General features: G+C 37.4%; 1 protein-coding gene across 10 annotated transcripts in view; it reads left to right on the top strand.

Annotated features, from left to right (window-relative positions):
* The window catches only part of LOC129770906 (serine protease inhibitor 42Dd-like), a 45,924-nt gene that overhangs the window by 12,751 nt on the left and 14,593 nt on the right, over positions 1-18,580 (top strand). Inside the window, exons 4-6 of one of the 10 annotated variants that reach the window (XR_008742234.1) lie at positions 3,621-3,746; positions 3,815-3,934; positions 3,994-4,176. The exons of 2 other annotated variants lie outside the window; for them this stretch is intronic. Coding sequence is in view for 6 of the 8 variants with exons in the window: in XM_055774085.1 (XP_055630060.1) it covers positions 5,045-5,181 (137 nt within the window). In the remaining 2 variants the exon portion in view is untranslated. 7 more of the 10 variants (XR_008742233.1, XM_055774087.1, XM_055774094.1 and 4 more) reach the window with 7 other exon arrangements.

Genomic DNA, 18,580 nt, shown 5'->3' with positions numbered 1-18,580 from the left:
ATCCCCGTCCGGGATATCTTAGGTAGCCGTGATCCTGATCTTCTGCTTCATCTATCCTGTTCCTCAGAAACGCCGATGTCAACGTTTAATGATGTTTCCTTCGTTGTGTCCCCGTTTCATATCCCTCCTATCCGATCGATAAACTTTTACTTAGTCGCGGCAATACATACACACACTCTTTACAGATACACGGGCCAAAGGTTGTGCAGTCCACTGATCATTCAACAAGAGCCAAAGGTTGTACCGCTCATGACAACTCTACACGAACTGATGATTGCGCCGGCTAGTGACCATTCTATCCTGGATTCCTCCAGTCGAGAAAGACGCACCGCGCTAGATATGAGGTACAGACTAGGGGGGCGTTGCTGATTAATGGCCAGCTGCATCCCAATAGGAAGTATCCCGTGTCGGGCACACGTACAGAGCATTGGAGACAGCAACATCCCAATTACGAAAACATTTGTAATACTAACCTCGAGCCAACCGAGCCAACGAGTAATCGGTTACATATTACTAACATAGATAATAAGAAATATTGTCAAAGTATTGGACTCCCGGCCCCGTGAGGCTAACGCCATATGAGCTTTGATAAAAATATATATTTTGGAAAAAAAAAAAAATAATGTTCCGTATACTCATCCAGAGCCTTACCGCCCATTTTAGATGTAACCGCCAACCGTGATAGGGGGTCAGCTATGTTAGATTTGTCTGGCCGATAAATGACTGTTACTTTATACGCCTGCAATCGGACCACCCACCTCTCAATTCTCGCACAGGGTTTCGATCGTGGTCCGAATATCGTTCCCAATGGTTTGTGGTCTGTGATCAATTCAAACGAACGACCATATAAATACCGCTAGTAGTGAAACCGCTCGACGGGCCAGACTAATGCGAGGGCTTCTTTCTCTATTTGAGCATATCGTTTTTCAAAGTATGTCAAACTACGGCTGGCGTATGAGATAATTCTTGGGCCTCGGTTGTTTATCTGGATAAGACCGGCCCAAACACCAACAGGGCTTGCGTCAAAATCAGCTGAGTGTGATCATCAACGTCAAAGTAACCCAAAGTTGCAGGATTTACCATGAAAAGTTTCAGATTATCAGAGGCTATCTGATACTCCCGGTTCCAAATGAATTTCTGTTGCTCAGTCAATTGCCGAAGAGGATCAGTCAGGGTCGCTAAATTCGGTATAAACTTGCCCACATAATTGACTAAGCCCAACAAACTTCGAGTTTCTTCCTTTGAACAAGGTTCACTAAAGTTACCGATTGATTCCAGCTTATCTGTAGCGGGTCTAATTCCATTCGAAGACAAAATACACACAGGTTTTTTTTACGCGAGGGATACGTACCTCGTAAAAAAAACCGCGTTAATTTTAAAATCCACGTAAAAAAACCACGTTAATTCTAAAATCAGCGTTAATTGGAAAATCCGCGTAAAAAACCATGTCACCTAATGATAGATATCAAATGGGACTATCCTTATGTATAACGGAAGAAAAAAGTCAAGTGTTGCTCGCTTCCGAAAACCCGTAGTTTTTTCTGCAATTTCGTTGGTTACTGGTTACCGGTTTTCCTCATGAATGAGAGTCATCTGCTGTTGCGAGAAGATTTCCTAGTAATTTGTACACTCTTCTGCCGATGCACGTGCAGTACCACTGTTGGACCGTCCAGAGCTAATTAGACAGGGAAAGACATTCATGAATCGCTGCCCGTAAAAACCCCTTCCCGTTGTACTATAATCCACATAAGAATCGTGATAAGGTGCGGTGAACATGAGAGAAAAATGTGAGCTGAGGGGGAGATGTGATATTGCACTGGTCTTTTTTACGCGGGTACCGGAAATCGCGTAAAAAACGCGTTAATTAGAAAATCCGCGTAAAAACCGCGCAAACATTTAGCATCATTGAACTTTAAATTCATCTATTCTAATTAAAGACGTCCCTTTTCCAAACGTATATCGCGTTTCTGTCTATCAGAACCGTGTACGATTACATCGTCGATGAAGTTCATGCAACCCTCGCACCCACTTAACACTTGTTCCATAACCTGTACAAACCTCTACGTGTGATAAATGTTGTTATTTCTCTAGATCTCTGAGATATTTCCACCTAAAAATAAAACTCAATGTATCCAAATTTTAAGGTACTCTCTTTATTGAAAATTCAAACCAAATGGACAGTTCACTATATCTTTAACTTCAAATTATTAGGTTAAAATTTCATAAAAAATGGCTTTCATAAATTTAGTCAACAAGAAGTGAATCAAAACTACCTAATCCCTAACGTAAATTTAAAGTCTTCAAATCGATCGATTTAGCAACACTGTCAATTTGCATTCAGTTAATCGTTATTAGTGCACCTAATGAAAAGCGTTTTCTACGTCAAACCTTGGAAAAAAACTTTTGCCTTTGCGAGATCCGGAAGAAAATCCTCAATCGTCGGCAATGGGTGATTCTTCCTTTGCACCGCTTCATTAGCCCGTCGCATTGTTCTTTGGGCACGACGACAACCGGAGACACCCATTTGGAAGGTACATTCACCTTTTCTTCTTTGCATTCACCTTTTTTAACTCCTTTGCTCAGCAATTCATCAAGTTTTTTGTTTTTTTGTGTAGCTTTTCCAGTGCACAGGAATGCTTTGTTGCTTTTCCAATGCAACAGGAATGCGTCGATACGGCTGGATGACTGGAACAACATCTGTCTAGACGGAGATTTCGATGACAACGTCATTAATGGTTCCCAAAGGACCAGCTTTGTCTTCCACGTTAATCTCATTGACCGCAGTGTCTATCTTCAAGATTCCCATAACCGTTGCCGTATCGCGACCATCCAGAATCTTTCCATTTCCTTTTACAACATAAAACATAGCCGATGTGATTGGTTCTCCCACTTTGATGGTGAATGAACCGAATACCACTAATTCCGGTCCGCCATAAACTGAAAATCTTGGATACCTCTCGTGTTTGATTACTCACAACCACCTTTTTTAGGTTTTTTTTAACCGCATTTAAAAGATAATTCCGTTTTAACACTTTCCTGCTATTTAGCAGAATGGAACCAGACTTTCAATTTTCCGCATTTAAGCGATTATTCTATTTCAAGTCAATTTAATGCTTTTACACAGAATGGAATCAGAACTTGTTTTACCACATTCAAGCGAATAATCCATTTCGTATTTATATATTTCCTGCTTTTACGCAGAATGGAGTCAGACTTAATTTTTTTTCCGCATGCCATTTCATAATCTTCATCTCATGAAATTTGCAACTCAGTTGCAAACATTTCAATATTTTTTCCATTCTTACCTAATGTATTCGCCATTTCAATTCTCGTCGCCAAATGTAGTAACGAAGACCGTTGGAGAGAAAGTAAAACACGTTGTTAACTGCTGCTGTCCAAATTACGTCTGCCTTTATTATTTGTACTCTCCCATCTCAGTCATCTACTCACACACGTAAACCATATAACGTTACATTTACATGAACTGATTACTATACTACATTTACTAAATTCTTCGTGAACCGAAGTTTTTCGTGTGTCAATAAAAGTGGATGAATTATGATTACCTCTGGACATATGAGTTTCCTAGACTACCCAGTAATGAATGTTTTGTTTTCTAGGTATCATTATGATGGCATTCTGTATGAATATACCGGTTGAATTTATTGTTGATAGGCCGTTCGGTTTTGTTCTATGTGACACGCGGAACAAAGTAACTATTTTCAACGGACGTCTGAAAAATCCCGGTGCAGTATAGATCTGAAACTCTAAATACACGTTCAGTCTTAACATCTAATCAGTTTCGTTATTATAGAATAACATATTTGAGAATATTAGCAAAATTGACCAAGAAAACTAGAGTTTTCAAACAAAGGAGAGATGGGAAAAATTTTTAAACCATTAAATGTGTGAAAAATGTCAGCCAATAATGAGTGTATGTTTAATGAAAATGAAATACGTGTTTTCATATTTTGTATATTAACCTCGCCTTAGACCGACGGACCAAAGTTTTGGAAAGATCCCTTTTCCTGATTCCAACAATATTTTAAGCCACACTATCCTACATACCTCATCTACCAAGAATTATCTTCGACAAGCAAACAAAGATCTCAAACAACAAGAGTTACAGCGGAACGTATGATCCTACGCACCTTGTACTAACCGTTCTTACTAACGTTCTAGTTATGATGGTGATAAATCAATACATGACGATACCCGTACGGCTCATCGTGGACAGGCCTTTCTATTTTGTTTTGTTTGGCAGACGGCATAAAGTATCAATTTTCAACGGACGTTTGCAGAATCCTATAGCATAATGGATCCACATCAAAAGTGTTACAAAATCATTATTCTACTGTTCCTACTATTGTTCTTTGTACTAATTATTCAAATAAACTAACATTTAAGGAATGAGATCTGTATGTCAGGGCAAAGCGCTATATACCAAACGGCTCGCCGTAGATAGGCCTTTCTATTTTGTTATGTTTGAAAGACGAAATAAAATATCTGTTTTCAATGGTCATATGCATAATCCCATAGCACTTTAGATCCACAACAAAACTCACAAGTTTAACTTTTCACAGATAAACAGTATTGATGTATTTACAAAAATATTTTTGTCAGTATTTAGCAAGCTAGAATTTATCGAGGAAAACTAAGAAGATTCAGATATTGAACATTAATTTGTAGATTATTGTCGTTCTTAGTAGTTTGATTGTTATGGCATTCCGGGTTAAACATTAGAAATGAATGAACTGGAGATGAGCTTACCTACAACAGTTGCAATGTTCAATTCTAACAAGGTTTACCAAAAAATGTTAAATCATGTAGTTACAAGAAGTATTATAGATAAACTATAACGAGCAGTCTTTCAAAAGATACTAACACACATATAAATATAATAGATAAAGTGTACTTCAAGAACAATCTAATCGAATACCTCATCCACAAAGGTTTACTGCTGTTCCAGAACAAAGTTCACAAATCATAATTTGAATAATAAAATAAAGTACGCACCTTGTGCTAACTATGTACTATATTTCAGGTATCGCAATAATGGCATGCTGTTTAATCATACCCGTACAATTCAATGTGGATCGCCCTTTCAATTTTATTTTGTTTGATAGACGGAATAGTGTATCCGTTTTCAACGGACGTCTGCATAATCCTACAGCAGCATAAATCAACAACAAATCTGTATAAAAAAGTTTATCAATTCACAAATAATCAGTGTAATTTTTATATGTTCCTAAAAATGCGCCAGTATTAGCAAGCAATTTAGCGAGGGAAACTAATACGATTCTTAGATATTTACGTTGTTACAGGAACCAGTATATTTCACAATAAAAGTGAAACACAGTAACGTGTGCTTTTCGATCATTGTGTTTGTTTGGAACTGAAAAGAGAACACCAACCATTCATGAGCTGAACGGAACGGAAGAATCTATACCGACAAAATTACTCCCTATCGGATTAGCAGGATGGAGTTTTAAATTGTTAAATTTCCCATAAAAATTATTATTTTATGCCTGAACCACTTCATCATTGCGTATATACGTTCCTTGATCTTTTCACAAAAACTCATCATCATAACATTTGACATTCCTTTATTGAGTTCAACATTTTCACATCTTTTCTTTATAAATCGTTTGTTTGTACAAACTCGGTTACATAAGTTTGAAGGAGCCAAATTCTATATCTAGTTTTAGTTCTAAAGCATATTTACCAGTTTGCTTATTCTACGGTTAATAGGAAGGGGAACCGATTACTCGCGGCCGACTCGAGGTTTGTAGGGTGACAATTTTTTATCATGGAGAGGAAGGGACATCAGGAGGTTTCGACAATACTGATGATCAAATACGGAGATCGATAGTTTTGAGGAAAAGATAGATTTGGGACATTTGATTGTGTGGCATGCCCACGTACATCTTCAGTTTAGCGATCAAGTGGACTGGACACACGACACATTTTCCGCCATCTTATCAGCAGGCAGTCACCGTTCGGCTTCGGGCGGTCTCCGATTATCTCGCGGACGCTCAGGGACATACATTTTAGCGATCCTGCCTGGAACGAGAATTAAATGGGATAATCGGAAACCGCCTTGAAACGTAATATTTTCTGGAGCTTTACTTGGAAACTGGATGACGATTTGCACGTTTCCGAAGTGCATTTGGCGAGATTCTAATATTAAAATTGAAAAAAAGGAAATATTCCAAGCAGAAATTAGGAAAATCTGTTTGTTTTTGACGTAGGGCTACGTCTTACATAAAGGGTGCCGTTGTGGTGCATAATATTTGAGCTGCATAATTACAAACAGATGTAGCTAACAACAATAAAATTCCATCGTCTTGGCCTCGAACGTGGGCAATAACACCCAAGTTCAATTGCCCATGCTCGAACCGCCAACGACGCAACTTCCCAGGCTCAGCCACGACCGTTCTCGAATTACAACCAGGGCCTGACAATTTCACTTCAATTAGCACATCGTCACTCAATAATGTGTCTATCGCTTCTCAGAACAGAACCAGAACCATGCAGGCTATAAATATATCTATTCTCTTTTCACGCACAATAAGAAAAATATCTCGTCTCTTTCGTACATATTCCTTTCATTTCACGTTGATTCCTTTCATTCTGCAAACAAAAGCGACGTTAGAAATCGTCACTTAGAAATTAATTTGAAGCATCCATGTATTCTGGCAGTTTGTATAGAAATGAATGTTTCCTTGTTGCATTCGAAACTTATTCACTGAAACTAATGAAAACGGAGCAGTGAGTGTTGTGTAGTATGCCTGCAGGAGTAATTATTTACCGGCACTAGTTGTCAGTGTGAAATTAGTGATGAAACGGATAGTGGTTTGGTCGGATACTGGATACCGATCAACTTCGAGTCCGGATAGCCGAGTATTCGACAGCCCGATGTTTGTGTTTGTGCTTGTTTGTGTGCGTGCACGTGTATTTGTGTGGGTGTTTGTGTATGTTCGCGCGTTTTTTAGGTGTTTGTGTGCGTGTGTGCGCGTGCATTTGGGCGTGTTTTTTTGCTTGCATGCAGGTGTGCGCTTTTTTTATGCGCGGGCATGTGTAGGCGTGTTTGCGCGCATTTGTGCGTGTTTGTGTGCGCGTGTGTACGTGCGTTTACGCGTGTTTTTTTCTTGCTTGTGTGCATGTGTGCGCGTTTTTTTGTGCATGGGCATGTGTGTGTGTGTGTGCGTACGCGTGCACGTATTTGTGCGTATTTGTGTGCGTGTGTGCACGCGCGTGCTCGATTCTTTCCGCGCGTGCTTCTGGGCGTGTGCATGTTTGTGCGCGTGTATGTGCGTTTGTGGGCACCTGTGCGTCCATTTGTATGTTTGTGTGCGCTCGCGTTTTTGTGCACATGTTTGTGCATGTTTACGCGTGTGTGTGCGTGTTTGTGCACCCAATGGTATGTGCGTGCGCGTGCTTCCGGCATTGTGTATGTGTTTGTGCGTGTGCGCTCACAATTCTGCGTGGGCACGCTGAAAGCGCAGACCTAGTCGAAATCGTGTAAAAAAAATCGCGTAATTTCAAGCAAATCGCATAAAAAAATCGCGTAATTTTGAGCGAATAGCGTAAAAAATATCATGCAAAAACGCATAAAAAAGAATCCAGCGTACTTGCAAATAACATGCTTCTTCGTAACATGGAATACATGTTTGATACAGGAAATATAACAAAATGAAGACAGCTCAAATCGGACTATTCTTTTCACCCTTAGAGAGGGTGAAAAACTTGAGGAAGGAATAGTCCGATCTGTGCCGTCTTTCATTTTATTATATTTTCTGTATCAAACATGTATTCCAAATAACAGAGAAACATGTTATTTACAAGTGATTGAAGAATTTTGAACACGGTCCGCGACGATCCATTTTGGTAAAATAAAACTTACGTTTGAAAGCAGCAAGCATCTTCTAACATGCGAAATGAAAATAAATATAACCCGTTCAAGCAGTTTTAATCGTCAGTGAAAGCTTCTGCTTTTATACTTTTAAGAGAACGAAAGAGGAAAGGAACGAAACAAAAGAATCAATGTTACTGTATGCGTAGAGAATATTTCGTTTCCACTTCACCCCGATACACTGAAATTAATCCACCGAACTGTAGTGGAAGTGAGAGTTGTATGAATAAAATTCAATCACATTTATTAGCTTCGAAAATAACTAGCCCTGATTACAACAGTTCGATGTTTCACGACGAGTCATCAACCGTCATCAAATTCAAGTACACATGCGTTTTTCCAATTTCCTCATATTACTTTTTTTTAGAGAGATCTTTCTAGCAATAAGTTCAGCTAAGTAATGCAAAATAAAATCAATTCATTCTAGTTTCGACTCTAGAGAAGTGCACGTCATTTCACTCCGAAAATCGCCCTACAGAACGTGACATTATTACTACATGGCAACCGTGATGATGCCCGCATTTGCGGCTAAGTGAAAACTATAAGTGAACGGACACTGCAGAAAACACGCAACACCAAAAGTGAAAAAATGTAGTGCAAAGAAATAAAACTAATTCGGACATGGGACTTTTTAGTTCGAAAAAAGTGGAAAACACGGGTGACCCACAGGTCACAGTGCTCAACTTGCTGGAACAGCATACGCTGTTCCACGAAAGCAATGAAACAATTATGTGCATCATCCTAGTGCTAGTGGCAATACTAGCAGGATTGAAATTTGTGAAAGCATACAAAAGGTGCAGGCGCACCGAAGCAATACGCGCAGCGCGTTCAGTTGCTGCTATACAGAATGTTTGAACAAACAATAATAAGACAAACGTTAATGTGAAGTTAGTGCGACGCAAATCAAACTACGGACCAACGGTAACAACCGATCAGTGCAAACAACGATGTGCATTTCATAAGGTCAAAGTGTAGCTATCGTTTCCAACGTTGGTGTCACGTGATCACATGATCAAAAATCGGAACAGTGGAAATCGACGCAGCAGAAAGGAAGCAGCCCCTACAGCGGTCCCAACGATATCAGCCCCCACAGCGGTCCCGACGATATCAGCCCCTACTGCGGTCCCGACGGTAGCAGCCCCAGCTGATTAAGTACCGCCAAATGATCTAAAATACTGTAAGTGATTTAATAGTAAATAAATTACATTACATTACAAGGGTATAAATGAGGATATAATAGATATCCAGAATAGTTTAGGAGAGCTCAATAGAATTTTAGCAAACTTAAAAAAAGTCCCAAGCAGAAAATATAAAACTGAAACCGTAAAAGCTAAATTAAAGCATTGTAAAGAAATATATGAAAATATTGGAAATCTACTTGCTCTTAACGAAGACGATCTCCCTCCGAATGAATTACAATTCCTCATCAAAGCAAAGCGGCTAGCATACGCCGAAATAATCGAAATTCTTAATATTAAGTTAGCATTCTCCAATAATTCACCAAGAAAATTTAAAACAGTAGGATTAGGAATAATTTTTTGCCAAACGCTGAGCAAAGCAATTAAAGCAAGAACGGAAATTGAAGTGAGAATGTCAGTGGTAGATATTAAATTGGGAACCGCATTGGTTAGTGCCTATGACGGTTCACCAACACAACTAGACGCATTTATCGACGCGGTGGCGTTATTTGCAGACACCGTTGACACGGAATTTGATAATGCCACGCCGGAACAAAGAGCTGCAGCACAAGCTACGGTTGTTCGATTCGTGAAAACAAGACTCACTGGACTCGCGCGCCAGGCAGTGGGAGAGTTGAATACCCTTCAAGAAATTGTTGACGCAATTAAAATACGTTGCGCACCTAAAACTTCCTCGGACAGCATACTAGCTAATTTAAAAACTGTCAAACAAAATTCTACAACAGAAAACTTCTGCGATGCAGTAGAAAAATTGACTAACGATCTGAAATTCGCGTACATAACAGAAAAAATTCCCCAGGACACAGCAGAAAAAATGTCCACAAAACGGGGAGTAGAGGCCCTTATAAGCGGTATCAGGAATACTGATACCAAACTTATATTGAAGGCCGGAAATTTTGCACAATTTAAAGACGCAGTGCAAAAATTACAGGAAAATGACTCCACAGAGTCAACGCAATCAAGACAAATTTTCCACGCTACCCAGAGGGGACGTGGCAGATACATAAATAATCGTGGGCAGAACGGACGAGGTTATGGACCTCGCGGCAGAACCACAAATAATAATAGCGGACGCTATAATAATTTACAAAATTACAATCAATACAATGGTAATAATGGTTACAGAACCAATAATAATAATAACTGGCGAGGTAGAGGTTATCAACAATCCTACCATCGAAACCAAGTACGTGGTCGTCAAGTTTTTTACAATAACCAGGGAAACATCCAGGTCCCCCAACATCAATAACAAATTGGGGGAATAGTCACAAACCAACAAAATCAGCAACAAAATCAATCGGTGCAGCTAGCTCAATTAGTGCAGCAGCGCCAGTAAAACGTTATTTTTCAATTAATCCGACTTGTAGTAACTTTGTTGTTCTGAAGCTAGATTTTTTTGATACAGAATGCACCCTACTTGTGGATTTTGGAGCAGAAATTTCTATTTTCAAGGCAAACAGGATTAACCCAACAACATTCGTAGACACTAATGACCAATGTCCAATTTTAGGAATTAGCGACTATACAGTACCCACTTTAGGCACTGTTTTAACAGGTATTACCTTATCAGACCAAAACAAAATCGATCATTATTTTCATATAGTTAACCAGAATTTACCAATCCCCACTGATGGAATACTCGGCAGAGACTTTTTATGCAAATATCATTGTTCAATCGATTATGACACTTGGATCCTAACAGTTAGAAATAACTCTGAAATTTGTGAAGTTCCAATTCATGATGATATCAATGGAAACATTTTTCTTCCACCCCGTTGTGAAGTGTTTCGACGAATAATCATTGCGAATGATAATAATACATATCTAGTAAAATCAAATGAAATACAGCCTGGAGTATTTGTCGCGAATTCCATACTCAATTCAAGCAATCCTATTTTAAAATTTCTCAACACTACAAATAAAATAGTCAAAATCAAACAAAACTTTTCAAATCAACTGTCCAGCATTGAAAATTATGAAATATATACCTTTAATAAACGAAACGATGAAGACAGATACCAACAATTAGTGACGGAACTAATGCTAGAACAAACACCACCAGATTTAAAATCAAAAATAACAGAATTATGTAAAAAATATCACGATATTTTTGCTTTACAGACAGATAACCTGACATGTAATAATTTTTACAAGCAGACCATCCGTCTTGCAGACAACTCACCGGTTTATATTAAAAATTATAGACTTCCTGAAGTCCATCGAGACGAAATTAAATCACAAGTGGATAAGATGCTGAAGGATGATATCATTCAACCTTCTTTATCTCAGTACAATTCACCAATTTTGGTTGTCCCTAAGAAATATACTACAAACGATAAACAATGGCGTCTCGTCGTAGATTTCAGACAACTTAATAAAAAAATTCTAGGGGATAAATTTCCTCTCCCTAGAATTGATGATATTTTAGACCAACTAGGTAGAGCTAAATATTTCTCTACTCTAGATTTGATGTCTGGATTTCATCAAATAGAAATGGATGATAATTCGAAAAAAATTACAGCCTTCTCCACCGAATCGGGTCATTACGAATTTAAAAGACTTCCGTTTGGTTTGAATATTTCACCGAACAGCTTCCAAAGGATGATGACCATTGCATTAAGTGGTCTTCCTGCGGATTGCGCATTTTTATACATCGATGTAATTATTGTCATTGGATGTTCCATTAAACACCATTTGCAAAATTTACAAATTGTTTTTGAAAAGCTTCGACAAAGAAATCTTAAACTTAACCCAGCCAAATGTATTTTTTTTTGTTCTGATGTGACATACTTAGGTCACAATATTACTAATGAAGAAATAAAACCTGATAAATCGAAATTTTCAGCAATTCTTAACTTTCCGACTCCCAAAAACGCAGACGACGTTAGAAGATTCGTCGCGTTCTGTAATTATTATAGACGTTTCATACCCTATTTTGCAGAACTGGCAAATCCTTTGAATAATTTATTACGTAAAAAAGTAAAATTCGAATGGTCTGATGACTGTAAAAATTCATTTTAAATTTTAAAACACAAGTTGATTTTCCCACAAATCCTAAAATTTCCTGATTTCAAAAACCCATTTATTTTAAGCACCGACGCTTCCAAAATAGCTTGTGGTGCAATGTTGACTCAACCCTATAACGACACTTATCTACCAGTGGCATTTGCGAGTAAGTCTTTTAACCAAGGTGAACGTAACAAGTCCACAATAGAGCAAGAATTAATCGCAATCCACTGGGCAATTACCTACTTTCGTCCTTATTTATACGGAAGACGATTTACAGTCAAAACTGATCATCGTCCTCTTGTATACCTATTTACAATGAAAAATCCTTCGTCTAGATTGACTAGAATTCGTGTGGATTTAGAAGAATTTGATTTCAACATTGAACATGTGGAAGGAAAGCTAAACGTCGGCGCCGATGCACTTTCACGAGTAATTGTTGATTCAGATGAACTCAAAACCATCTCTGTTTTACCAATACAGACAAGGTAAATGGCGCGAAATAAAGTCGAAGATGTCATTAAATTATGCAACTCTAAGACTGATCACCTTAGAGCATATGATTCAGTGAATAACATCGATGCTTTTAATCTTCCTAAACTAGTCTTTGAAATGAATGAAACACAATCATTACTGAAAATAAAAATGTATGACAAAAAGTTGAAAAAGAATATTGCTCAAGCGCAATTTTCTGAGAATATGTGCACAACAATTAAGGACGTCCATGAAATTATTGATACAATTAGTACAATGGCCAAACATCTAAAAATAAAAAAATGGGTGGGTTATATCTATGATATAACCGCAAGGTTGACGTGGGACTACCTTAGCTTAGTAATCATTTGTATGTATTGATTGAATTTTTGATTAAATGAAACAATTTCCGAATTCAATTGAATTCAATATATTTGCGTTGTGAGTAAAAAGTTTGAACAAATGCCACGTCTCCAGTGTCTGCACGATCTTACCAGGTACCTATGTTTAGGAGACCGTGTTAGGGAAACGCATTCGAGTCTGCACAAAGGCAAGCGAGTATAAAAGTACTCGCAGTTTGCATGTATTTGCAATGCCGATTTCCCCAGACACCTTGGTTTAGAAGTCTTTATAGGTAATCAGATTTCAGTCGGAGCAAAAATACTCCCGACCTGCATGAATTTGCAATCCCAATTTCCCTAGACACTTTGGTTCTGAAGCTTGTGTTGGGGAAACATATTTTAGTCGGAACAAATTGCCCTCGACTTGCATGTAGTAGCAATGCCAACTTCCCCACGCTCCTTGGATTTGAAATCTGTGAAGAGAAACGCATTTCGGTGGGAACAAAAGCTGCCCCTACTTTCATGTATTTGCAATGTCGGTTTCGCCAATGCTGCTTGGTTTTGAAGTCTGTGTTAGGGAACATATTTCGGAGAGAACAAAAGTTCCCCTACTGTCATGTATTTTCAATTCCGATTTCCCCAACGCTGCTTGGTTTTGAAGTCTGTGTTGGGGAAACCGTAAATCGGGCCAATCAAAACGAGGCAGTTTGGGCGTTTATATAACGCTTAACATTTTACAGTTATTCAATTATTTATCTAATGAAAAATGACATTTTATTAATTGCAATAGATGCGTAGAAATATTCCCTATCAATTGTTGCAAACATCTTTCCGATCCAGTAGAAAATGTTCGAGTTATAAGCATTCGAAATCTTGCATTTTTTTCTGCATGTTCAGTGTTTATGTTTTCATTTTACCCCCCTTATATTTCGGTTAGACGTAGTCCCACGTCAAAAGATAGCAATTGCAAGAAACAGTGTTATTTTTTCGAAAATCAACATTGAAAAATTCAAATCGATTTATAATCAATCATTGAATGAAATAGATATAATTATCTACTCACCAGCAATGATTATAACCAACGAAAATGACATCTATCAAATAATCCATGAGAACCACGCATCTCCTTTAGGAGGACACGTAGGAACTACAAGATTATTAAAAAAATTACGAACAGTGTATTATTGGAATAACATGAGGAAAACTATCAATGAATTCGTTAGAAATTGCATTGATTGTAAGTTAAATAAACACACAATAAATACAAAAGAAAAATTTACTGAAACCAGTACACCCAGTAAAGCATTTAATCTTGTATCAATCGATACAATCGGACCTATGACGAAAACCAAAAATGGAAACAGATATGCCCTAACGATACAATGTGATCTCACAAAGTACGTTATTGCTGTACCCATACCAGACAAACAATCTCAAACATTAGCAAAAGCATTCGTAGAACATTGTGTTCTCATATACGGATGCCCGTATTTAATTAAAAGCGATTTAGGTTCAGAATACAAAAATGAACTATTTAAAAATATTTGCTCACTACTGGCAATCACACATCATTTTTCCACAGCATACCACCCTCAGACCATAGGTGGCCTAGAACGCAATCATCGATGCCTTAATGAGTATTTAAGACAATTCATTAATGAGCAACACGATGATTGGGATTCTTGGCTTTAATATTATACTTTCTATTACAACACTACTCCAAATATAGAGCATTCATACACTCCATATGAGCTAGTCTTTGGCAACCTAGTTAATTATCCTAAAAGTTTAATAAAACCTACAAAAATAGATCCCATTTATAATAACGAAAATTACTATGCAGAGCTCAAATTCAAGATACAATCCACAGCAATCAGAGCCCGAGAGCTATTAATAAAGTCTAAGCAAAAAAGACTAGCTAGACAATCAACAATAGTAACCCCCATAGACATTTCAATAGGAGAGAAAATACTACTTAAAGCAGAAAACAACAGAAAATTAGATATGGTATACAATGGCCCCTACGAAATTATTTCAATCAATCATCCGAATATAACAATAAAAAATTGTAACACCAATGAAGAGAAATTAGTACATAAGAACAGAATAATTAAATTGTAATTGGAACATTTATCAACATATGATACGATTTATTTTCGTACAACTTTAGCCCTAAGTATCAGAGGTACTTGGTAACGCATAGATTTAAATTTCAAAATTATTCCTCTACGCTCATCATTTTCCTTAAAAGGGGGAGATGTGGTGCATGATATTTGAGCTGCATAATTACAAACAGATGTAGCTAACAACAAGAAAATTCCATCGTCTTGGCCTCGAACGTGGGCAATAACACCCAAGTTCAATTGCCCATGCTCGAACCGCCAACGACGCAACTTCCCAGGCTCAGCCACGACCGTTCTCGAATTACAACAGTTCGATGTTTCACGTCGAGTCATCAACCGTCATCAAATTCAAGTACACATGCGTTTTTCCAATTTCCTCATATTACTTTTTTTTAGAGAGATCTTTCTAGCAATAAGTTCAGCTAAGTAATGCAAAATAAAATCAATTCATTCTAGTTTCGACTCTAGAGAAGTGCACGTCATTTCACTCCGAAAATCGCCCTACAGAACGTGACATTATTACTACACCGTATGAAATAAACGTAATGAAATGAAATGAAATAAAATAACGTTGATAACTATTATTGCTGCGAATGGATTTTAACGATTTGCATAACAATCGAATTGGAAATTTTCTAAGTTTTGTTTGATATGCTAGACATTACAATCCCATAGTCTGTGCATGGTTTAAATTGATGAAAATTGGAAGCATTCCCATTTCCCCATACATTTGTTTTGTTCATTTGTGTGCTTTCCCGAACAGGGCTGTCTATAACGGGCAACATCGAAGGGGGATAGCGAAAAGAGAATATTTGTGAAGTAAACTCCACCCTTGCATAGTAAGTAAACTGTCGCTAGCGTATAAGTATTGCATCTCCTCTGAGGAAAATTCTCAGAATCTTTCTGTGCCCGAAACAACAACGATCGTTCATTCTGCTCGTTTTGTGTTTTTGTTTCCCCCTCGAGCTGTGAACGCTAGCGAATATTTCACATGAAGTGCATCTGGCATTGCAATCATTCGAGCCATGGCAAAGCAGGCGAAAATAGATAAAATAAGTAAAAAACTTTTTATGTTAAACGGTTTCTTTGTGATTAAACATAATAATAATACAGATAATGTACTAAAAGCTAGAAAATAATTAGGCAACTCGCAATATAACATGGCGAAGATTGCAGTTCGTTGTATTTTGTGTCTAAGGAATATTACATAGTTGTTTGTGAAATCCTGTTCAATTTTGTGATACATTGTAACCAGCTGGAAGCGTAATTGATAGTGCAAAACATAAGTATAAGCTGCTACATCAACTGATATTTATTTTCAGCATTATCCCTAAAACAGCAGCAAGTGGGATTACCGCAAGCTGCTGTTGACTGAATTTCGTTTGTTTTGGTTGTGTTATTGTGTTGGTATTTCGCTACGCTCTTGCTTAGGCCAATGGATGAATGTGGTGTATGTAAGGATGGTATTGTGATCAGCGATGATCCGGTTGCTTGTGTTGGAAATTGTGGCGCTCGTATGCACAGGCGCTGCACGAATCTAACTAAAGCAGCTGCAAAGCTGATCAACGATAATGTAAATATACTTTTTAAGTGTAATGAGTGTTTATCTGCTAGCAAAAGTGAGCCACATGATTTGGTTGTTGACATTTCATTGTTGAAATAGGAAATGAAAAAGCTCAATTTCATATCTGAGACAATAACCAATATTCGTGATACGGTTGCTTTGCAGATAAACAGTGCATTGGAAAAAGCTAAACATGTTTTGGAAACGAGCCTGAATACTGCTCTTCAAGAACATATGAATAAGCTTGAGAGCAGTGTGGCTAGAATTGTGGAAAAAAATATATTGAACAAAAAACATGAAATTGAAAGTCAAAATATAGTTGCAATGAACAGGAAAAGAATTGTTGAAAGGGATACGCGATCGGAATCTGATTTTAATCCTAGAAGGAAAATAAAGATTATGTCGAATAGTAATGATAAACCAATTCTCATTGAAACCAAAAATGACGAGGTTTTTCATACTACTGACACATTATCTTTCGCGAACGTTGTTTCGAGAAATCCCAAGATATCAGAAAAACGTAAAGCTGGTCCTGTTATTGTTGTTAAACCGGTAGAGTCGATTCAAAGTAACGATAGTACCCGAAATGAAATAAAGAAAAAACTCGATCCAAAAATACATAATGTCCGCAGCTTTCGAAACGGGAAAGAAGGCTCGATTATTATAGAGTGTGCAACAGTAGAAAAATGTAATTCGATAAAATCCGTTATTGAAAGCAAATTAGGTGAAAAATATAAAGCTGTTGTCCCGAAACCATTAAAACCAAAAGTGAAAATTTTGGGAATGTCTGATCGGTATTCCTCTGATGTTTTTATAGATTTGTTGAAAAGTCAAAATGAAAACATCGGGATAGGTGACGTTAATGTGGTTGCTATCTATGAGAATCCACGCTTCAAGTACAATAAATATAACGTAGTGCTTGAAGTTGACAGTAAGTCTTTCAAAAATTTAATAAGCGCTGAAAAAGTCAACATAGGATGGGATCGGTGTCCTGTAGTAGAAACATTCAATGTTATTAGGTGCTTCAAATGTGGAGAGTTCGGCCATATAAGTAAAAATTGTCCAAATGATGAAAAATGTTCTAAATGTAGTAAGCAACATTCCACATCTGAATGTTCATCGATATCGACCGAATGCGTTAACTGCCGAAAAATGAATAAAGAACGTAAGCTAAATTTGGACGTCGGTAATCCAGCATATAGTACAGACTGCCCAGTTTATAGAAACATTATAGAAAAGAGGAAATCTATCATTCGGTACGAACAATAGCAAACAACGACAAGTGCTCGAAGTAAAAACTCTAATATTCTGTATTTCAATATTGCTGGGTTGCCTACACACTTCAGTGAATTGAAACTAATTGTAGATAACGAACGTCCATCGTTGGTATTTCTCACAGAAACTCATATAGTAGATGCGGAAGCTTTCGACCAATACTATATTTTGGGTTATAGAGCTGTTTTTTGCTTGTCGCACTCCAAACATACTGGAGGGGTTGCTATGTATATCCAGGAATCAATATGTTTCAACATTAGGTTCAACGAAGCGATTGATAGCAATTGGTTTTTGGGTATAGTTATCGAGAGAGGCATTCAGATTGGAAATTACGGACTATTATACCACTCTCCCAGTTCTAGTGACCAGCGTTTTATTGAAGTTTTAGATAACTGGTTAGAGCATTTTTTGAATTTCAGTGGAATTAATATTATCGCTGGTGATTTCAATATTAATTTGTTTGATGACCTGAACTCTTCCCAATTGAAGTGCCTGATGAATTATTTCGGATTAAAACAAACGGTTTTTGAAGCTACACGAATTACCCAGTACAGCAAAACACTGATTGATAATGTTTATACAAATTTCGACACGGTTCAATCATTTACCGTTGACGAACTGAAAATAACTGATCATGAAACTATATTTATTAATTTCCATGATACTAACTGTGAAACAAATGA

Source organism: Toxorhynchites rutilus, chromosome 2 (assembly GCF_029784135.1).
Source record: "Toxorhynchites rutilus septentrionalis strain SRP chromosome 2, ASM2978413v1, whole genome shotgun sequence".
Lineage (NCBI taxonomy): Eukaryota > Metazoa > Arthropoda > Insecta > Diptera > Culicidae > Toxorhynchites > Toxorhynchites rutilus.
The sequence above is the reverse complement of the archived record's forward strand: the minus strand, read 5'-3'. Positions and strand labels throughout refer to the sequence as shown.